The following is a 24,002-nucleotide window of genomic DNA, read 5'->3' as shown; positions in this document are numbered from 1 at the left end:
TCACATAATTAGTTAAATAAAGTCCACCTGTGTGCAATTTAAGTGACACATGATCTGTCACATGATCTCAGGATACATGTAAATACAGTTGAAGTTGTAAGTTTACATACACCTTAGCCAAATACATTTAAACTCAGTTTTTCACAATTCTTGACATTTAATCCAAGTAAAAATTCCCTGTCTTAAGTCAGTTGAGTTCACCACTTTATTTTAAGAATGTGAAATGTCAGAATAATAGTAGAGAGAATTATGTATTTCAGCTTTTATTTCTTTCATCACATTCCCAGTGTGTCAGAAGTTTACATACACTCAATCAGTATTTGATAGCATTGCCTTAATTGTTTTACTTGGGTCAAATGTTTCGGGTAGCCTTCCACAAGCTTCCCGTAATACGTCGGGTGAATTTTGGCCCATTCCTCCTGACAGAGCTGGTGTAACTGAGTCAGGTTTGTAGGCCTCCTTGCTCGCAAACGCTTTTTCAGTTCTGCCCACATATTTTCTATAGGATTGAGGTCAGGACTTTGTGATGGCCACTCCAATATCTTGACTTTGTTGTCCATAAGCCGTTTTGCCACAACTTTGGAAGTATACTTGGGGTCATTGTCCATTTGGAAGGCCCATTTGTGACAAAGCTTTAACTTCCTGACTGATGTCTTGAGATGTTGCTTCAATAGATCCACATAATGTTACTCACTCATGATGCCATCTATTTTGTGAAGTGCACCAGTCCCTTCTGCAGCAAAGCACCCCCACAACATGATGCTGCCATCCCCATGCTTCACGATTGGGATGGTGTTCTTTGGCTAGCAAGCCTCCCCATTTTTCCTCCAAACATAACGATGGTCATTATGGCCAAACAGTTATATTTTTGTTTCATCAGACCAGAAGATCTTTGTCCCAATGTGAAGTTGCAAACCGTAGTCTGGCTTTTTATGGCAGTTTTGGAGAAGTGGCTTCTTCCTTGCTGAGCGGCCTTTCAGGTTATGTCGATGTAGGACTCATTTTACTGTGGAAAAAGATACTTTGGTATCTGTTTCCTCCAGCAGCTTCACAAGGTCCTTTGCTGTTGTTCTGGTATTGATTTGGACTTTTCGCACCAAAGTACGTTCATCTCTAGGAGACAGAATGCGTCTCTTTCCTGAGCAGTATGACGGCTGTGTGGTCCCATGGTGTTTATACTTGCGTACTATTGTTTGTACAGATGAACATGGTACCTTCAGGCATTTGGAAATTGCTCCCAAGGATGAACCAGAATTGTGGAGGTCTACAGTTTTTTTTCTGAGGTCTTGGCTGATTTTTTTTGTTGTTGTTGATTTTCCCATGATGTCAATCAAAGAGGCACTGAGTTTGAACGTAGGCCTTGAAATACATCCACAGGTACACCTCCAATTGACTCAAATTATGTCAATTAGCCTATCAGAAGCTTCTAACGGCATCATTTTCTGGAATTTTCCAAGCTGTTTAAAGGCACAGTCAACTTAGTGTATGGAAACTTCTGACCCACTGGAATTGTGATACATTGAATGGTAAGTGAAATAATCTGTCTGTAAACAATTGTTGGGAAAATGACTAGTGTCAATTGTAACGGATGTGAAATGGCTAGCTAGTTAGCGGGTACGCGCTAATAGCGTTTCAATCAGTTACGTCACTTGCTCTGAAACCTAGAAGTAGTGTTGCCCCTTGCTCTGCAAGGGCCGCATCTTTTGTGGAGCGATGGGTAACGACGCTTCGTGGGTGTCAGTTGTTGATGTGTGCAGAGGGTCCCTGGTTCGCGCCCGTGTCGGGGCGAGGGGACGGTTTAAAGTTATACTGTTACACATGCACAAAGTAGATGTCCTAACCGACTTGACAAAAATATAGTTTGTTAACAAGAAATGTGTGGAGTGGTTGAAACACTTAGGTTGGAGTCATTAAAATCGTTTATGTAAACTTCCGAATTCAACTGTACACCTGTTCTGAAAGGCCCCAGAGTCTGCAACACCACTTAGCAAGGGGCACCACCAAGCAAGCGGCACCATGAAGAACAAGGAGCTCTCCAAACAGGTCAGGGACAAAGTTGTGAAGTACAGATCAGGGTTGGGTTATAAAAAAATATCCGAAATCTTGAACATCCCACAGTGCACCATTAAATCCAGAATATGACACCACAACAAACCTGCCAAGAGGGGGCCTCCCACCAAAACTCACTGACCAGGCAAAGAGGGCATTAATCAGAGAGGCAACAAAGAGACCAAAGATAACCCTGAAGGAGCTGCAAAGCTCCACAGCAGAGATTGGAGTATCTGTCCATAGGACCACTTTAAGCCTTACAGTCCACAGAGCTAGGCATTACGGAAGAATGGCCAGAATGAGCCATTGCTTAAAGAAAAAAATAAGAAAACACATTTGGTGTTTGCCAAAAGGCATGTAGGAGAATCCCCTAACATATGGAAGATGGTACTCTGGTCTCATGAGACTAAAATTGAGTTTTTTGGCCATCAAGGAAAACGCTATGTCTGGCGCAAATCCAACACCTCTCATCACCCGAGAATACCATCCCCACAGTGAAGGATGGTGGTGGCAGCATCATGCTGTGGGGATGTTTTTCATCAGCAGGGACTGGGAAACTGGTCAGAATTAAAGGAATGATGGATGGCGCTAAATATAGGGAAATTCTTGAGGGAAACCTGTTTCAGTCTTCCAGATATTTGAGACTGGGACGGAGGTTCACCTTCCAGCAGGACAAAGACCCTAAGCATACTGCTAAAGCAACACTCGAGTGGTTTAAGGGGAATCATTTAAATGTCTTGGAATGGCCTAGTCAAAGCCCAGACCTCAATCCAATTGAGAATCTTTGGTATGACTTAAAGATTGCTGTACACCAGCGGAACCCATCCAACTTGAAGGAGCTGGAGAAGTTTTGCCTTGAAGAATGGGCAAAAATCCCAGTGGCTAGATGTGCCAAGCTTATAGAGACATACCCCAAGAGACTTGCAGCTGTAATTGCTGCAAAAGGTGGCTCTAGGGGTGAATAGTTACACATGCTCAAGTTTTCAGCTTTTTTGTCTTATTCCTTGCTTGTTTCACCCCACAAAAAATGTAGCATCTTCAAAGTGGTAGGCATGTTGTGTAAATCAAGTGATACAACCCCCCCCAAAAAATCTATTTTAATTCAACGTTGTAAGGCAATGAAATAGGAAAAATGCCAGGGGGGTGAATACTTTCGCAAGCCACTGTATCTGCCGTTTCCATTCCACGTCACAATCATTTTTTTTGTAACGTTGCTTTTGTCGAATAAACCTGAGTCAATGGAAACCTGCCTAGTGCCATGAACTCATCATCAGCGTCATTTCCAACAAGTTGTTGACCTATCATCTTTTTCCAGTTTTAAGTTACTGCAATATAATCAAATAAAATGACACAAACAGCTAAATGCAGATAACAGCAACAACACCTACGATGGGAGGTTCCCAGCACATTAAATATGTTCAGCACATAAATGTTACATTGTTGAGCAAGACCTAACCTTGAGTTTCAAGCAATGCCTTACAGTATGACAGTTGTCAAAAGCAACAATATCAGAGTATTGGTATACATAAAACATGGTGTAAAACAGGTGGGTTAGTATCTCCTCTAAAATCTCTTCATACCAGACAGGTTTTAGTCTCGAAAACCTGACCCTAGGAAACAGTGACTAGGGTCTGGTTTCAATGATTAACTCCTTTGGCATAGAGGAACTGCGTCACTGCGTATGTCACTACCTTATCCGTTTGAATAAAATACAAAATAGTAGCTCGCAAGATGGAGATCATGGAAGTTATTTTTAAGGAGTGCATTTCACAAGTGGCTAGTTTGCATCAGCTAAAGCCACTGCATAGGTTTTGCCTGCAAAAATCATGACGTTCTGGCATGTCTGCCTTGTGATTTGTTCGGAGAGTCCCTGGAACCCCCCCCCCCCCCCCTTATCAACGTAGGCAGTAACCTAGTTCATCTATGCAACGATTCCATCATTGAAACCAGACCCTAGTCACTGCCTTGCCAAGGGTCAGATATTAAAGACAGGTTTGGCCTGTTTTTGATCACTAGTGTGTATCAACCATTTAACCAATGTTCTCCATCACACTTTGTTTATAGAATATACTTTTCTTTACTTATAAAATATTACCAATTTTGCTTGACACAGTAAATATGTGATTGTATGTATGATTTCATACAATATATTATGGTAAATGTAAGGTCAGGGAATGGTTTTACTTCATGGTAAATACAGTGCCTTCAGAAAGTGACGTTACAGCCTTATTCTAAAATTGATTTAAAAAATTAAAAAATCCTCTGCAATCTACACACAATACCCCATAATGAAAAGCTGAAAACAGGTTTTTAGACATTTTGGAAAAGGTATTAAAAATAAAAAACAGAAATACCTTAGGAAAGAGATATAATCTATGTGACACAAAGAGCCTTCTCTAACACCATGTTAATCATATGGCCTGTGGGTGAGTGGCAGGAAGACAGTGATTTGATGGGTTAAACTAGGCATTGTGTTCTGAGACAGGTGGAGAATCCCCTCCCATGCTGTCTCAATCTGTTGAAGAGACAATAGAGATACAGCTGGGATAGTTCATTTGTTATTGTTTAGAGTACATTTTTCATTGGTCAGCAACTTAGTAAGCATAGTACCAGTAGCACACATTATTTTACCATTGGTTATTTTTTTTACCTCCTTGTTCTGTGTTCCTGTATTTTCTGTGTCCAATAGGGTATTGAAATATACCCCGAATTATTGATTTGACCTGAAACGACCCTTCCCTTATCTGTCTCTGCAGATGGACAGCAGATTTGGGAGATGGAGACAACAGTAGACAAAGATAAATGTCAGCCTGTGAGTACCAGTCCATTCATAGATGGCCCACTTCTCCATGTCTGAAACAGTGGTCAAACCAGTCACTGATTATACTGTGTGGCTTGTTTGTTTTAGTTTTTTTTTCTAATTTGATTTAAAATAATAATGTCTTACTTTATTAACTCTGATTTATAATCTTAAATAATAATGTGACAGATTATTATGAACTGAAAACAATTATAATCAATAATAATAATGTGACTGATTAATATGAACTGAAAACGATGTCATTTTGTAGAGTTTGCTGTTCGTTGAGATCCCTTCCTATCGTGACCCATCTATCTGCCATCCTGCCAAAGTGAACTTCTATGTCATCAACGGAAAGAGGAAGCGCAGCCAGCCACAGCACTTCACATTCACCCCACTGGCAGGTAGGTACCATAGGCATCAGCAATAAGGAGGCTCTGAGCCCCTTTAAGTGCTCTGAAAGAACAATACAATGATGTAGGAATGATATCAAGTCATATGTTATTCCATGTCATTAGTATGTCACATTGATATGCTTGGTGTAGTAGGCTGTAGTTACTTTAAGCAATAGGACTTAACCCTCAGTCATATCTCTGTTGTCTTCCGTCTCTCCCACAGTTCCCTCCATTAAAACAGAGCCTGTGGATGACTATCCTTTTGCCATGCCCCAGATCCTGGGTGTTTCCCCGCAGTCCTACTACCACCACAGTCCTGTGGGAATCATTCACCCAGACAACAGCCTGGTCTCCAGCATGGCCTCATGCCAGCAGGTCCGATCCGGCCTCCCCACCCCCGGCCCAGACCCCCGCTTCCAGCAACAGAGTCCAGCCATTGTGTACACCCGCGGGGGCAAGAGTCTGAGCGACAGTCCCGAAGGGCTCTACCAGCAGACTGGAGGGATGGGGATGATGCCCGACCCACACCGCTCTGTCCTGGTCCACACAGGCTCCCCAGTCCAGCAGCAACACGGAGGGGGCCAGGGCCAACACCCCTCCATCATCCAGTTCTCCCCCACCAACCAACACCTGCTCAGGGAAGGCGACCCTCCACCTCTCCAGCCTGACAACCAGCAGCATATAATCTACTGTGATAGCTTCCCTCAGCAGGCTGGAGCCCAAGCTCACTCCCCTGTCCTGGCCCACTCCCCTCAGCATTACCCCACCACTGTGATCCAGCAGCAGCCCAAGGTGGTGCCCAAGGGCAGGTCTTCCCCTGGAGGGATGGAAGCCCAGAGATGCGCCCCTGGAGAGGAGCAGAGAGCCAGCCTCCCTGGCAGACAGGTCACGGTCAAGGAGGAGAACCTGGATCAGATGTACCTTGATGACGGTGAGTGTAAGTTAGTGCCAGGGTTTTATACATCAATATAATTAATGCTCTTGAATGATGCATGGGGGTGTAACATCCATGTTTTCTAAATGTTATTGTGTGAATCACAACAGTATTGGATAGTCATAATTTAGGCAAATAATAATCACTGTTTGCAAAAAAGACTGCAGTGTTCAATGCATGGCTGAGCGTGTAGTGGCATAGAGTAGGCCTAGGCTAACGGCTATATCAGATATGCATCTTCTCCTTGTGTTTATAAACACATTTCATGCAATTCTACTACACCTTCTGTCTAGAGACATTAGCAGAATCTTTTTTAATACGACAAAAATGACAGGGTACTATAGGCCTATATTGCTAACACTGACAAATTGTACACTATGGAGTCCATTTAACCTGGAGGAGGAAATGATCGTCCAAAACAAAGTTTCAAGCGGAACTGACCTAAATATAAAAAGTTAATACGTGCACAAGGCACTCACGGGGGGATATGGCCAATGTGCTACGCTGGTGCCAAAAAGACTATTCGCTCAAGTTGCAGATTATGATAACTACTGTAAAAGACAGATTAGAGTCTTTCTATTGTCTTCTCTTTACAGCAATAGCAATTTGCTTTCCAAACTATGTTTTATTTTGATTAAATTAGGGGTAGAAGATAGATAAAACACAGGATATTAAACTGACTATTTTCTATTTGTGTACATATCTAAACTTGGCGAACGGGAATAGGAATAATATCACATTTCTCTCTTGCCTACAAAGAAATGTGTGCGCTGTTCACAACATGCTTTTTTGCAAACAGCCATGAGGCTGCAGTAATACTGTTACAAAATCTTGTCCTATGCTTAGGCTAGTCATCACATTAGGAATTGGATTTTGTTAATCTGCATAGATGCATGCATTGCTTTATTATAAAGGTGGTTGGTCAGTACCCTCTGCTCAAAACAAATTCTTGCAGCTATGCCTTGTATGCAACCATCTAATCTAGGTCTACTAAAAAGGGAGACAATGCCTTGTGCAGTATGACGTTTAACCTGGAGGAGGAAATGATTGTCCAAATACAAAGTTTCAAATGGCACTCACTAGGGATGAAGACGCTGCTCTCCACTGGTGTTACTAAGATACTCAAATTGAGAATTTTGATAACTGGAAGACAGATTAGTATTGCTTTCCAAACAATGTTTTCCCGCGATTGTATTGTAAATATTGCGATATGCATTGGCCTATATTAGCAGCTTTTCACTGACAGTCGCAACTCAACAATCATTTGTTTGGTATTTGCCACGAGTTCTGCCCAAATTGTGGGTCTTCCAACTGTAGGCTATATGCTTGTGATTTTAAAACATTTTGAAGCGAATGATCATCTGGGGCCAAATCATGCTTGCTGGTGTACTAGCCAATTTTGAATGATTGTATTGACAGGAGTAATACATAATTGAGGCAATTTAATTCAATTCACTTTTTTACTATTGGACACGCCACACTACCTCTTCTCTCTCTCAATTCAATTGGATTCAATTGAGTGCTTTATTGGCATAGCAAACATATGTTTACATTGCCAAAGCAAATGAAATGGATAATAAACGAAAGTGAAATAAACAATCAAAAATGAACAGTAAACATTACGATCACAAAGTTTCTGTCACGATCGTCATAAGAAGTGGACCAAAGCGCAGCGTGGTTTGAATACATTCTTCTATATTTAATGAAGAACACTTGAACAAAAAACAACAAAATGAATAAGACGAACGTGACCGCTATATAAACACTGTGCTAACATGCAACATAACATAGACAATAACCCACAACCCACAATACAAAACAGGCTACCTAAATATGGTTCCCAATCAGAGACAACTCAAAACACCTGTCTCTGATTGAGAACCATATCAGGCCAAACACATAGAAATATACAAACCAGACATACAACATAGAATGCCCACACAGATCACACCCTGACCAACCAAAACATAAAATATACAAAGCAAACTATGGTCAGGGCGTGACAGTTGCAGAGAAATAGACATTTCAAATGTCATATTATGGCTATGTACAGTGTTGTAATGATGTGTAAATAGATAAAGTACAAAGGGAAAATAAATAAGCATAAATATGGGTTGTATTGACAATGGTGTTTGTTGTTCACTGGCTGCCCTTTTTTTGTGGCAACAGGTCACATATCTTGCTACTGTGATGGCACACTGGTATTTCATCCAATAGATATGGGAGGGTCTGTAATCTGAGGGAAATGTATTTCTATAGTATGGTCATACATCTGGCAGGAGATTAGGAAGTGCAGCTCAGTTTCCACCTCATTTTGTGGGCAGTGTGCACATAGGCAGACTTGCTCTCAAGAGAAGACAGGCTATGGTGGCTGCTCTCAATAGCAAGGCTATGCTCACTGTACATTTTCCAAGCTTTCCTAAATTTTGGGTCAGTCACAGTGGTCAGGTATTCTGCCACTGTGTACTCTCTACTTAGGGCCAAATAGCATTCCAGTTTGCTCTGTCTTTTGGTAAATTATTTTCAATGTGTCAAGTAATTATCTTATTGTTTTCTTATGATTTTGTTGTGTCTAATTGTATTTCTGTTCTGGGGCTTTGTGAGGTCTGTGTTTGTGAACAGAGCCCCAGGACCAGCTTGCTTAGGGGACTCTTCTCTAGGTTAATCTCTCTGTATGTGATGGCTTTGTTATGGAACATTTGGGAATCACTTCCTTTTAGGTGGTTGTAGAATTTAACGGCTTCTTGGTTGGTGAGTAAACCCCAGACCCCCAGACCATGAAGGGCAATGGGTTCTAATTGGGATTTTGCATTTGATGTTCCTTTTGATGGCGTAGAAGGCCCTTCTTGCCTTGTCTCTCAGATCGTTCACAGCTTTGTGGAAGTTACTTGTGGTGCTGATGTTTAGGCCAAGGTAGGTACAGTTGTTTGTGTGCTCCAGGGCAACGGTGTCTAGATGGAATTTGTATTTGTGGGCCTGGCAACTGGACCTTTTTCAAAACACCATTATTTTTGTCTTACTGAGATTTACTGTCAGGGCCAAGTCTGACAGAATCTGTGCAGAAGATACTGGAGAAAAGCACTAGATCATCAGCAAACAGTAGACATTTGACTTCAGATTCTATTAGGTGAGTCCGGGTGCTGCAGGCTGTTCTAGTGCCCTCGCCAATTCGTTGATACACATGTTGAAGAGGGTTGGGCTCAAGCTACATCCCTGTCTCACCCACGGCCCAGTGGTAAGAAATGTGTGTTTATTGCCCATTTTAACTGCACACTTGTTGGATTTTAGAATGTCGTATGTTTTTCCCCCAAAACCACTTTCCATCAATTTGTATTGCAGACCCTCATGCCAAATTGAGTCAAAAGCTTTTTTGAAATCAACAAAGCATGAGAAGACTTTGCCTTTTTGTTTGTTTGCCAATTAGGGTGTGCAGGGTGAAATACGTGGTCTGTCGTATAGTAATTTGTCAAAAAGCCTATTTGACATTTGCACAGTACATTGATTTCACTGAGGAAATATACAAGTCGGACGTAAAGGTAATGGCGGACTGAACGAAGTTATGTAGAGCACCTCAAGATAAAACGTAATATTCAATATCGTCAAGTTAGACTAAAATATTAGCATTACATAATCTGGTGGGTGATGAACTTCAATCTGGATAATAACACAAAACAAATCTTTAAACTCGAGACGTTTATTGACAAATATTACGAAAACAAGCAACACCCAAACATGACAGAGAGTAAGACAGGGGAACCGATTTCAAAACGGAAACGTGACTCTTCTAAAGACACAGACGATTTAATATTTTCACCACCGCGAATGGTAAAGGTCCAAACCGATCTGTTAAAATCAATAAATGACAAACTGGGTATACTTGAATTAGTTAGTAAGGATATAAAAGAGTTTAAGGCAAGCCTCGAGATGAGTGATGAAAAAGCTGCGACATTGGAGAAGGAAACACACAAGCTAAAAGGGACAGTCAATAAGATTGAAACCGAAGTGAATGAAATTAAAAAGGAGAACACCGTTCTGAGGGAAGCCTTACTGGACATACAAACTAGATCCATGAGAGAGAATCTGGTACTTACAGGTATCCAGGAGATAGAAGGGGAAGTTCCTGAATCTATAGTTAGAGTTCCTCCTTACAGCGCTTCAGATCCCACGCAAAGTTATCGACAAAATCCAACTTGAACGTGTACACCGCTTCGGACAGAGAGGCCAACGGTATGAATGCCCAATCGTTGCCAAATTTGCTTCATTTAAAGATAAAATAATGGTTACAAGACTTGCTGGGACCAAAATTGGCATGAATGATCAGTTTCCGAAGGAAATTGCAGAACGGCGTAAAGTTCTGTATCCAATTTTCAAAGAAAATAGATTAAAAGCGAAACGAGTAGCTCTCGTCGTTGATAAACTATATATTGACGACCAGTTGTTCAGAGACACAAAGACTACTCCATGATTATTTAAAAAATTACAAAGTTCTCATATGAGGAAAATAAACACAATTCTAGCCCGGTTATTAGCCCGTGCTTCTACACCTGCATTCTAGCTGTTTGGGGTTTTAGGCTGGGTCTCTGTACAGCACTTCGAAACATTAGCTGATGTACGAAGGGCTATATAAAATAAACTTGATTGAACTTGATTGATTATGGATTGTAACAATACAATAAAAAATATAGCTTTTCTATATATCTTCACATATAACTAATTGAACACACAAGCACTAATTCAACATAGTGAATATAAAAACTAAGTTAACAGAAGGCACAGTATGTGGTGGATGGTGTGGTGTGTGTTTATTTTTTATTTTATTTGTTATGTTTGGAGAGCGAGTGAGTAATGAAATGGTTGCATGTCCCAGAGCCAATGTATTGCTGTGAGACTGGGTATGAGAGGGCTTTCAATGTTGTTCAGATGATGGATATACTTTTATAATGAATTATACGTCTTATTTATTTATTGTCCTATCATGGGGAACTACATTTTTAAAATAAATGATATCTAATTATTTATTTATCATCCTATTTTAATGGTACGGTCCATGACCCTATACCCTAGACACCCACCTGAATGACCCAGATACTAAGGAGAAGTCCCTAACTGTTTTATGTGCCTGCTGTAAGCGGTCTGTATGCAGCCAAAATGAGGTCAGAGACCAAGAGCAGCACTGCCCCCTCAAGATTCTGAGCCTGCTTGGCAGGGTTGGTCCTGCAAAGCCAAAGCCCCCTAAAGGGAGAGCATACTACACAAGGAAATTCTCAAAGCTGCTAATGAGAACCATGACGACCTTGTACCTAGCCGGTGGGGATTCCGGTGGGGTGCCCCCACCCAGGCAGTGGCAATGCTGGCAACACTAGCTGCAGTAACCCTTGGGGAGGGGGTCACACTCAGACATTCAGAGAGGGGGTATATTATTGTGGCCCTGGTGGCACAAAATCAAAGTCGGACTGCATGGAGATGCTTGGGAATATGGTCAATACGGGTGACCATATTGTGGGTGTTTCAGGGAAAAGGTGTATATTTGACCTCAATCTAGGATGTGACAATGGTAAATAAAATCTCTCAATTTTTGCCTATTTTTTTTGCGTGGTTTTGCAGGCCTTCTCATGCAGCTGCAACTGTAAGTGCATTTGTAAATCAAGACCTATCTTGAGTTGGGCTCTGGGATGGTGCAATTGTTGAGAAAGTGAGCTTATGGTTGTGTGGGGGTAAGGGTTTAGTGTGTGTGGGTGTATGTGTGTATCCCACAACCGTTGCGAAGGAGTAAAAGATGTTAGGGACAATAGAGGATGATCCACAGCAATATATAATACAAATCGAGGTGAGGGCGATGGAAATGCATTTGGCAGTTGATCTACTTCAATTCCGTAAATGGCACTGTGTGCTCTTTTCAAAGGATGGATCCCAGTCAGTTCAGGGCTATGGGATACAGGGGGTCGAGGGTGGTCTGCCGGGCATTGGGATGACAACCCAACTCGGGATGAGGAGGGCTTTTAGTGGGTGGAATAGTAGGGACAAATTGGAGGTTTACTTAGTAGAAATGCAAATATCATGGTACAGCTATATAGACACTCAATCATCATGTTACTTTTTAATGGTACGTTTACATTTAAGTCATTTAGCAGACGCTCTTATCCAGAGCGATTTACAAATTGGAAAGTTCATACATATTCATCCTGGTCCCCCGTGGAAATTGAACCCTGGTCCCCCCGTGGGAATTGAACCCACAACCCTGGCGTTGCAAGCGCCATGCCCTACCAACTGAGCCACACGGGATGTTTACAAACATAGATATTTTGATAAAAATAATTGAAAGTTGTGTCATTATGGTAAGTGGTGAAATAAGTATAGCCAGTTACAATTGTAATGGCCTAGCAGATAATAAGAAAAGACGATCAGTATTTACCTGGCTAAAAGAGAAGGAATATAATATCTACTGTTTACAGGAAACCCATTCAACAGTTTTAGATTAAGTTTTGTGGAAAAAGAACTGGGGGGGGTGAAATATATTTCTCCCATGGGCAAAGAAATTCAAAAGGGGTGATTGTTTTAACATTAATTTTGATCCAAATGTGCAAATTGTCCAAACAGATCCTCAAGGTAGATGGATTATTTTAAATATGTTATTGGACAATAAACAGATATGGCTTATTAACCTATACGGTCTGAATAATGATGATCCAAGCTTCTTTGAAAATATATATATATATATATATATATAAGAATTTATCAACTCTACAAGCAACACTATACTCTATTATTATGGTGGGAGATTTTAATACGGTCTTAAATACCTCTATGGACCGGAAAGGAAATCACACTACAAACTATCACCCTCAGGCACTTAAGGAAATCATGAATGTCATGGATAAATTGGAGTTAGTGGATATATGGAGACTTAAATAACCTGACCTAGTGAGATATACATGGCGGAGGCTTAATCAAGCTAGTCGTCTTGACTACTTTCTTATATCATTCTCTCTGGCACCAAAAGTTAAAGTGTTGATAGGGGACAGAATGCGGTCGGATCATCACATAATTGGCATATATATTACTCTTACAGAATTTCCACGTGGGCGAGGATATTGAAAATTTAATCAAAGCCTACTAGATGATAAATTGTTTAGAACTAGGACAGAAGAATTTATAACTGACTTTTTCAGACATAACATAGGTACAGCAGATCCCCGTATTGTATGGGACACTTAAGTGTGCCTTTAGAGGCCATGCAATTCAGTACTCATCTATAAAACAAATGCAATTTAGATCAAAAGAGTCCATATTAACAAAGGAAATTGAAAGACTAACAGTACAGTTAGATAGCAATAAAAACGGTACCATAGAGGCACAGAATAAGTTAGAGGAAAAACAAAAAAGAAATGGAGGAACTTATTCAAGAAAGATCCAGTGTAATATATTATAAAAAAGAAAGCGAACTGGATGGAATATGGGGAAAAATGCACCAAATTCTTTTTCAATCTTCAATATAGAAATGCTACCACAAAAATGCATTAACTTGTTACAAATGATGGAGTCACACATGATTCACCAAATGATATATTTTTATTTTTTAATTTTATCCCCAATTTTTGTGGTATCCAATCGCTAGTAATTACTATCTTGTCTCATCGCTACAACTCCCGTACGGGCTCGGGAGAGACGAAGGTCGGAAGCCATGCGTCCTCCGAAGCAGAACCCAACTAAGCCGCACTGCTTCTTTAACACAGCGCACCTCCAACCCGGAAGCCAGCCGCACCAATGTGTCGGAGGAAACACCGTGCACCTGGCCCCCTTGGTTAGCGCGCACTGCGCCCAGCCCGCCACAGGAGTCGCTGGAGCGCGATGAGACAAGGAAATCCCTACCGGCCAAACCCTCCCTAACCCGGACGACGCTAGCCCAATTGTGCGTCGCCCCACGGACCTCCCGGTCGCGGCCGGCTGCGACAGAGCCTGGGGGCGAACCCAGAGACTCTGGTGGCGCAGTTAGCACTGCGATGCAGTGCCCTAGACCACTGCGCCACCCGGGAGGCCCACCAAATTATATTTTGAAAGAGGAAGTAAAGTACTTTAAGAATATGTTTTAGTTTCAGGCTCCTCCATCTCTACTAACTGAAACTAATTGTATGGATTTTTTTCCCTAATAATAATGTAAAATAAACATCTGTACAGAAAGACTCATGTGAAGGCCAAATTACAGAGGAGGAACTGCTTGATGCAATTGTGGCCTTTAAGGATGGGAAATCTCCAGGGCTGGATGGCATACCAGTGGAAGTATACAAATACTTTTTTTGATATACTCAAAGGACCATTATTAGCTTCTTTTAACCACTCCTATATAAATGGTAGATCATCAGACACACAACAAGAAGGTCTGATATCATTATTACTGAAACAGGACCCAAGTGGTATATACACTGCTCAAAAAATAAAGGGAACACTTAAACAACACAATGTAACTCCAAGTCAATCACACTTCTGTGAAATCAAACTGTCCACTTAGGAAGCAACACTGAGTGACAATAAATTTCACATGCTGTTGTGCAAATGGAATAGACAAAAGGTGGAAATTATTTATCTTTGTCTATTTGTGGAAAAATCACCCTGATTTATCTCTTTGGTCATATCACAGTTGACCTATTTGCTTATGGTTTTGCCTACACCTAGTGACCTGCTTTTTAAATTATATGAACAAAAAATATTCAATTTTATTTGGAACGGCAAGCCAGATAAAATTAAAAGGGCCTATTTATATAACGAATATGAATTAGGAGTGCAGAAATGATTAAATATTAAAGCATTAGACCTCTCACTGAAGGCATCAGTCAAACAAAAGTTATACTTAAATCCAAACTGGTTCTCTAGTAAATTGGTACGAATGTCTCATCCTATGTTCAAGAAGGGCCTTTTCCCTTTATTCAGATTACACCTGCTCACTTTCGGTTGTTTGAAAAGGAAATAATCTCAAATAATCTTTTTTTTTTTTTAGCAAGCCTTAGAAAGTTGTTTGCAATTTCAGTTTAATCCACCTGAAAGGAGGGAACAAATAGTACAACAAATATTGTGGTTAAATTCAAATATACTAATTGATAAAAAACTTTATCGAAGAAATGTTTAAAAAAGGTATAATTTTAGTGAATGATATTATAAATAGGACTGGTGGAGTTATGTCACACATGCAGAAATATGGAAATGTCTGCTCTACCCAAAATTACAACCAATTAATTGCAGCATTACCACAAAAATGGAAGAGGCAAGTAGAAGGGGAAAAAGTATGTCGGCCCTGTATTAAAGAACATAAATGGTTAAAGAAAAGTGTGATAAATAAAAACGTATACCAATTTCATTTAAGGACCAAAAAACTGACAGCTGTGCCATATAAATTGCAAAATAGTTGGGAAGAGATTTTCAATGTACCCATTCCATGGCACATGGTTTATGAATTGATACGCAAAACAACGCAGGATTCAAAACTGCGAATTTTTCAATTTAAATTACGATACAAAATTCTTGCAACTAATAGAATGTTATACACTGCTCAAAAAAATAAAGGGAACACTTAAACAACACAATGTAACTCCAAGTCAATCACACTTGTGTGAAATCAAACTGTCCACTTAGGAAGCAACACTGATTGACAATAAATTGCACATGCTGTTGTGCAAATGGAATAGACAAAAGGTGGAAATTATAGGCAATTAGCAAGACACCCCCCAAAACAGGAGTGATTCTGCAGGTGGGGACCACAGACCACTTCTCAGTTCCTATGCTTCCTGGCTGATGTTTTGGTCACTTTTGAATGCTGGCGGTGCTCTCACTCTAGTGGTAGCATGAGACGGAGTCTACAACCCACCCAAGTGGCTCAGGTAGTGCAGTTCATCCAGGGTGGCACATCAATGCGAACTGTGGCAAAAAGGTTTGCTGTGTCTGTCAGCGTAGTGTCCAGAGCATGCAGGCGCTACCAGGAGACAGGCCAGTACATCAGGAGACGTGGAGGAGGCCGTAGGAGGGCAACAACCCAGCAGCAGGACCGCTACCTCCGCCTTTGTGCAAGGAGGTGCACTGCCAGCGCCCTGCAAAATGACCTCCAGCAGGCCACAAATGTGCATGTGTCTGCTCAAACGGTCAGAAACAGACTCCATGAGGGTGGTATGAGGGCCCGACGTCCACAGGTGGTGGTTGTGCTTACAGCCCAACACCGTGCAGGACGTTTGGCATTTGCCAGAGAACACCAAGATTGGCAAATTCGCCACTGGCGCCCTGTGCTCTTCACAGATGAAAGCAGGTTCACACTGAGCACATGAGCACATGTGACAGACGTGACAGAGTCTGGAGACGCCGTGGAGAACGTTCTGCTGCCTGCAACATCCTCCAGCATGACCGGGTTGGCGATGGGTCAGTCATGGTGTGGGGTGGCATTTCTTTGTGGGGCCGCACAGCCCTCCATGTGCTCGCCAGAGGTAGCCTGACTGCCATTAGGTACCGAGATGAGATCCTCAGACCCCTTGTGAGACCGTATGCTGACACATGCACATTTGTGGCCTGCTGGAGGTCATTTTGCAGGGCGCTGGCAGTGCACCTCCTTGCACTAAGGCGGAGGTAGCGGTCCTGCTGCTGGGTTGTTGCCCTCCTACGGCCTCCTCCACGTCTCCTGATGTACTGGCCTGTCTCCTGGTAGCGCCTGCATGCTCTGGACACTACGCTGACAGACACAGCAAACCTTTTTGCCACAGTTCGCATTGATGTGCCATTCTGGATGAACTGCACTACCTGAGCCACTTGGGTGGGTTGTAGACTCCGTCTCATGCTACCGCTAGAGTGAGAGCACCGCCAGCATTCAAAAGTGACCAAAACATCAGCCAGGAAGCATAGGAACTGAGAAGTGGTCTGTGGTCCCCACCTGCAGAATCACTCCTGTTTTGGGGGGTGTCTTGCTAATTGCCTATAATTTCCACCTTTTGTCTATTCCATTTGCACAACAGCATGTGAAATTTATTGTCAATCAGTGTTGCTTCCTAAGTGGACAGTTTGATTTCACAGAAGTGTGATTGACTTGGAGTTACATTGTGTTGTTTAAGTGTTCCCTTTATTTTTTTGAGCAGTGTATATATGGGGGATACAATCTTCACAGCTCTGCAGATTCTGCTGTGACGAGGGAGAGTCTTTAGATCATTTATTATGGTATTGTCCATATGTAGCTCGTTTTTGGTCACAGGTCCAGGAATGGCTGAAGAATTGCAATATTTGCCTAGGACTAACGCTATAGATAGCAATACTGGGTGATTTGAAAAGCCATAGTCAATCAATCAATAATATAATAATTATTTTAGCGAAACATTTTATTTTCGATTTACAATCTGTAGAAGCTATGAGAATAGGAAGGTTCAATTATTTTGTGAAGCATCACAGCACAGTTGAAAAATATATGGCAAATAGAAATCCGAAATGGATGATGTTGAGAGATAGATGGGAGGGGTTGAATGGAGCTTAAGGGTGGGACTAAAAACAAGAAACAACGTAAAACATACGGGATCTGTAAAATGTATATAGGTTCAGAACTTTTGTGAAATAGCACAGTTACAAATAGAAAGCAAACTGGATAGACATCAGAAATAGAGGAAGGACTAAGAACAAACGAGAACTATTGTAAAGTAGACTGTCTTTGTAAAATGTGTATAAGATGTATAAATTGAAGGTAAATCACAAGTGTTTATTAGTTTACTCCAATTGGGGGATCGGTGGTAGGTTTTGCGGGGAATAATAATAAAGGTATATTATTTTTAAAAGTATGTATGTCTATATAGGTATGTGTATGTGTATGAATATGTATGCATGCGTGTATATTTACCCCAAAAATATGGGGAATTGGAAATGAGCAACATTCTTTCCACAATATTAAGCTGATCCGCCCCTAAGTTAATTAAAAAAATTAAAAAAATATGCAAGTTTGCTGTCAATGATAATGCAGAGGATTTTCCCAAGGTTGCTGTTGACACATCCCACCATATCCCATATCCCATTGGGGTTAAATTTGTCTCTACTTTTGTGAATTGGAGGGATCAGTCCTTGGTTCCAAATATTGGGGGAGATGCCAGAGCTAAGGATGATGTTTAAGTGTAGCCAATTGGAATTTGTGGTCTGTATATTTGATCATTTCATTTAGGATACCATCAACACCACAGGCCTTTTTGGATTGGAGGGTTTGTATTTTGTCCTGTAGTTCATTCAATACAATTGGATAATCCAGTGGGTTCTGGAAGTCCTTGATAGCTGATTTTAAGACTTGTTATTGATCATGTATATGTTTTTGCAGTAGTTTTTTTGTTATTGAGCCAAAAAGAATGGAGAAGTGGTTTATCCATACATCTCTGTTTTGGATAGATAACTCTTCATGTTGTTTGTTTAGTGTGTTCCAATTTTCCCAGAAGTGGTTAGATTCTATGGATTATTAAATTACATTGAGCTGTTTTCTGAAATGCTATTCTTTCTTTTTCCATAGTGTATTATTTTAGTGATTCACAATAGTGAAGGTGTCTGTTTTTGGTTTCTCAATTTCTTCTTAGGTTTTTGAATTTTTCATCAAACCATTTGTCATTGTTTAAAATGTTCTTAGGTTGTCTGCTTGATATTTTTTTTTATTTGATAGGGAAGCTGAAAGGTTAAATATACTGTTTAGGTTTTCCACTGACAAGTTTACACCTTCACTATTAGTGACATGTTTTGTCCAGGAAGTTGTCTAAAAGGGATTGAATTTGTTGCCTAATGTTTTTTTTGGAAGGTTTCTACACTACTTTCCTTCCACCTGTAGCATGTCTTAGTATTGTTCAGTTACTTTGGCGCCTCATAGTTGAATATTGCTCTGTTCAAGTAGACTGATAGGGGTGTCATTGGCTGACTGTGAACGCTCTGAGAGACTCTGGGTTGAGGTTCATGATAAAGTAATCTACAATACTACTGCCAAGGGATGAGCTGTGGACTATGTACAGACCCAGCGTGTGACTGAGCTGCAGGACTTGTGACCTGTTTTGGTTGGTTGTTTTGTCATAGTTGTGTCTAGGGGGGCATATTAGGGAGGGAATACTGTAACCTCCAAGTAGGTGTTTGTGCCCCCTGTGTACAGAGTGTCAGGTTCTGGCATTTAGGTCGTCTCAGACTAGTACATGTCCCTGGGCCTGGAAATGGTTGATCTCCCCCTCTAGGATGGAGAAGCTGTCATCGTTAAAGTATGGGGATTCTGTTGGGGGGATATATATAGGAGACATGAGGACATTTTTCTCTGCGATAATTACCTTATTAATTTCTATCCATATGTAAAATGTTCCTGTTTTGACTAATGTGGTGAATATCAAATGATCTGGAGAAGTGCTCTCAAATAGTCTTCCACTTCTATTTTCTATTAGTTTACAGTTCTAAAGATGTCAAAGGGAATGAAAACAATATTAAATAAGGAACATGGCATTCTCTCGCCTTTGACTCGCAGGTCTGCTCCTGCCAAACATGAATGCATACTAGCCCACTATCTAGCAAGCAACACAGTATTGGGTGCGGCCCAGCGAGTGGCAGATGCGCTTTCTACCTACTGGTGCTGGATTGAGATCTTTTCTTTGCGATGGATCGCATAGCTGTCCATTTGTGCGCAGTTTTAATAGGCACTATCTTGTGTTTACTAATTAAATTACAACACCCCTCTCGTTTTCTCTCTTTCTCACACACACATTGTTATGCAGTAACCTACAAAGAAATGTGCGCTGCTCTGTCCACAACAGTCAATTTTTGTTTTGTAAACAGTCATGAGTTAAATTAACTTAGGCTGCAGTGACTAACGTTACCTAATCTTGTCCCGAATCTTGGCTGCTCATCACATTAAGAAATGTATTTTATTGTTAACCTGCAAATGTTTTATTATAAAGGCATTTTTTTTTTCAACCCCGCCCCCCCAATAGGAAATGGCCAGGAAATGTAGCTACGTATGTTCCTCAAGGTGGAAATAACATGGATTATGAGTCATATATTTATACTTAACCGTGTCAGCCTCATTATTAATATTATTACCCTGTGAGATCAGAATAACAGACCACATCCAGAAGTCATGGTCTTACACCCATTCATTATGTTGTGCCCCTTCCAATACAAACAACATGTTGTTACAGTGTGATCGCTAGACCTGATGATGATGTTGACCTTTTAAACCTCTGGTTGGGATGGAGAGGTAGGTAGCTAGTCCTCTCTGGTTGGGATGGAGAGGTAGGTAGCTAGTCCTCTCTGGTTGGGATGGAGAGGTAGGTAGCTAGTCCTCTCTGGTTGGGATGGAGAGGTAGGTAGCTAGTCCTCTCTGGTTGGGATGGAGAGGTAGGTAGCTAGTCCTCTCTGGTTGGGATGGAGAGGTAGGTAGCTAGTCCTCTCTGGTTGGGATGGAGAGGTAGGTAGCTAGTCCTCTCTGGTTGGGATGGAGAGGTAGGTAGCTAGTCCTCTCTGGTTGGGATGGAGAGGTAGGTAGCTAGTCCTCTCTGGTTGGGATGGAGAGGTAGGTAGCTAGTCCTCGTCAGTCTCAGGGCAGCTCCCAGACCATGTTGAAGGGTTGTAACCCTGGTGATCTGTGGTCTGAAGGACCTGACAACCCTGTGGTTCAGGTCACCACAACCCTGTCAGAGAGAGAGATGGGTTTCTCTGGCATTGCCACATATCATTACATTTATTTTATTTATTTAACTAGGCAAGTCAGTTAAGAACAAATTCCTATTTACAATGACGGTCTACCAAAAGGCCTCCTGTGGGGACGGGGGCCTGGGATTAAAAAAATAAATCAACTATTAATATAGGACTAAACACACATCACGACAAGAGAGACAACACAACACAACATAAAGAGAGACCTAAGACAACAACATAGCAAGGCAGCAACACATGACAACACCGCATGGTAGCAACACAACATAACAACAACATGGTAGCAACACAACATGGTACAAACATTATTGGGCACAGACAACAGCACAAAGGGCAAGGTAGACACAACATATCACACAAAGCACCACAACTGTCAAATTACACTTCTCTTTTTTATTTCATTCTTTTAAATAAAAAGGGGAAAAGGCAGCAGCCAGTTCTCCTGACCAATCGCCTGGAGATGTTGACACTGTTATGATCTGAAAAACAAGTTCCATGGAAACCATTGTCAAACAGTGGAACGGGCTGCCTCGGAGATCCGGGGAAAGCCTCTTTGTTTGTTGTACTTGGCCAGGGTTTCTCCTTGGCCCCACACCCCTCAATTCTGTGGGGGAACCCACTGGAGGATTTGCTTTTTTCCATCTCCTGCCCGGGATTCTGCCAATCTGGCACAATAAATTCCTATTTGCAGCTGCTCTCTTACAGAAAATCCAGCCTGCTCTCCGTAAGATAGCTCTAAGTGTGGGAGTCGGGAGAAAGGCAGCAGCAGGAAGAGGGAAGGGACCGAGTTCGGATGGAAAAAATGAAACTGAAATAAAGGGTACAGGAGTGGACGAGTGGAATTTAGTTTTGGATGGCCTAATAGTGTTTCCCTCAGTAAACAGCAACAGCATTTACTGTTTCTGAATTAACACAGAGTAACTGGGAGAGTCATACTGGTTGGACTGTTTGATCCTCCTCCCTAACATCAATGTGTTGATCTCAGAGCTCCCTAGCAAGACCCCTCCATATAATGCCTTCCCTCTATTCTGTTAGCTACTTGAACAATTCATCATCTTCCTGGAAATCTCATAAAAAATATTAATTGGAAAATTCACAAGTACTACATTTAAGTGCCCTCTTTAATCCCATAGCATTGTAAATAATAAATTCAGAACACATTATGTAAAGCTTATAAAGCAATAAAGACAACAGAATAATGGCTCCTAACCAATTGTGCTTTTTTGTGTTTTTTTTCTGCGTTATTTAACTTATTTTGTACATAATGTTTCTGCCACCGTCTCTTATGACCGAAAAGAGCTTCTGGATATCAGAACATCGATTACTCACCTCAAACTGGACTTACTCCAGATACCCAACCATGCCCTCATCCCTGTCATTCGCGTGAAGAGAAGACACAGATACAGGGGACGCAGGTCTGGGTGCCCTGTGAGAATTCTTCGGTGAGTGGGTAACCCACCTCTACCATCCTTCTTATTGGCCATTGTCCAATCACTGGAGAATAAACTGGATGAGCTCCATTCAAGACTATCCTACCAATGGGACATTAAAAACTGTAGTATCTTATGTTTCACTGAGTCGTGGCTGAACGACGACATGGACAACATACAGTTGGCTGATTTTTCTACGCATCGGCAAGACAGAACAGCTGCCTCCGGTAAGACAAGGGGTGGCAGTCTGTGTCTATTTGTTTATAACAGCTGGTGCTGTTATCGAATATTAAGTCGAATTAAATCGAATATTAAGTAAGTATCAAGGTTTTGCTCGCCTGAGGTTGAGTATCTCATGATAAGATGAAGACCACACTATTTACCAAGAGAGTTTTCATCTATATTTTTCTTAGCTGTCTATTTAACACCACAAACCGATGCTGGCACTAATTCCGCACTCAACGAGCTGTATAAAGCCATAAGCAAACAAGAAAATGCTCATCCAGAGGGGGTGCTCCTAGTGGCTGGGGACTTTAATGCAAGGAAACTTAAATCCGTTCTACCAGCATGTTACATGTGCAACAAGAGGGGGAATAACTCTAGACCACCTTTACTCCACACGCAGAGATGCGTACAAAGCTCTCCCTCGCCCTCCATTTGGCAAATCTGACCATAATTCTATCCTCCTGATTCCTGCTCACAAGCAAAAACTAAAGCAGGAAGTACCAGTGACTCGCTCAATACGGAAGTGGTGAGATTACGCGGACGCTACAGGACTGTTTTGCTAGCACAGACTGGAATATGTTCCAGGACTCATCCGATGGCATTGAGGAGTATACCACATCAGTCACTGGCTTCATCAATAAGTGCATCGATGACGTTGTCCCCACAGTGACCGTACGTACATGCCACAGATTACAGGTAACATCCGCAATGAGCTAAAAGGTAAAGCTGCCGCTTTCAAGGAGCGGGACTCAAACCCGGAAACTTATAAGAAAGCCCTCTATGCCCTCAGTTGAACCATCAAACAGGCAAAGCGTAAATACAGGTCTAAGATTGAATCCTATCCAGTGACACAAGCCTACCAGATGAGCTAAATGACTTCAAGCACACTTCGAGGCAAGCAACACTGAAGCATGCTTGAGAGCACCAGCTGTTCCGGACAACTGTGTTATCACGTTCGCCGTAGCCAATGTGAGTAAGCCCTTTAAAAAAGGTCAACATTCAGAAGGCCGCAGGACCAGACGGATTACAAGGACGTGTACTCCGAGCATGCACTGACCAACTGGCAAGTGTCTTGCCAGTTGGTCAGACCCGTAGCACTCGCGTTTGTAGCAAATAAAGTTATTTTGAAAGGCTGGTCATGGCTCACAACACCATCATTCCAGAAACATTAGACCCAATCCAATCTGCATGCCGCCCCAACAGATGCACAGATGACGCCAATCTCTATTGCACTCAACACTGCCTTTTCCCACCTGGACAAAAGGAACACCTACGTGAGAATGCTGTTCATTGATTACAGCTCAGCGTTCAACACCATAGTGCCCTCAAAGATCATCACTAAGCTAAGGACCCTGGGACTAAACACCTCCCTCTGCAACTGGATCCTGGACTTCCTGACGGACCGCTCCCAGGTGGTAGGGTAGGCAACAGCACATCTACCACGGGGTCCCTTCAGGGGTGTGTGTTTAGTCCCCTCCTGTACTCTCTGTTCACCCATT

At 41.7% G+C, this 24,002-nt stretch overlaps 1 protein-coding gene across 9 annotated transcripts in view; it reads left to right on the top strand.

The window, feature by feature from the left end:
- The window catches only part of LOC129829763 (nuclear factor of activated T-cells, cytoplasmic 2-like), a 60,485-nt gene that overhangs the window by 27,069 nt on the left and 9,414 nt on the right, over nt 1–24,002 (top strand). For 8 of the 9 annotated variants that reach the window (XM_055891670.1, XM_055891664.1, XM_055891667.1 and 5 more), the window contains 3 exons: nt 4,806–4,861; nt 5,121–5,253; nt 5,468–6,181. In XM_055891670.1, coding sequence (XP_055747645.1) covers nt 4,806–4,861; nt 5,121–5,253; nt 5,468–6,181 — 903 coding nt within the window. The remainder of the gene's footprint in view (nt 1–4,805; nt 4,862–5,120; nt 5,254–5,467; nt 6,182–24,002) is intronic. The other variant, XM_055891669.1, reaches the window with a different exon arrangement.

The sequence above is a fragment of the Salvelinus fontinalis genome, chromosome 31 (genome assembly GCF_029448725.1).
Source record: "Salvelinus fontinalis isolate EN_2023a chromosome 31, ASM2944872v1, whole genome shotgun sequence".
NCBI classification, from domain to species: Eukaryota; Metazoa; Chordata; class Actinopteri; order Salmoniformes; family Salmonidae; genus Salvelinus; species Salvelinus fontinalis.
This window is presented reverse-complemented; position numbering and strand designations above follow the sequence as displayed.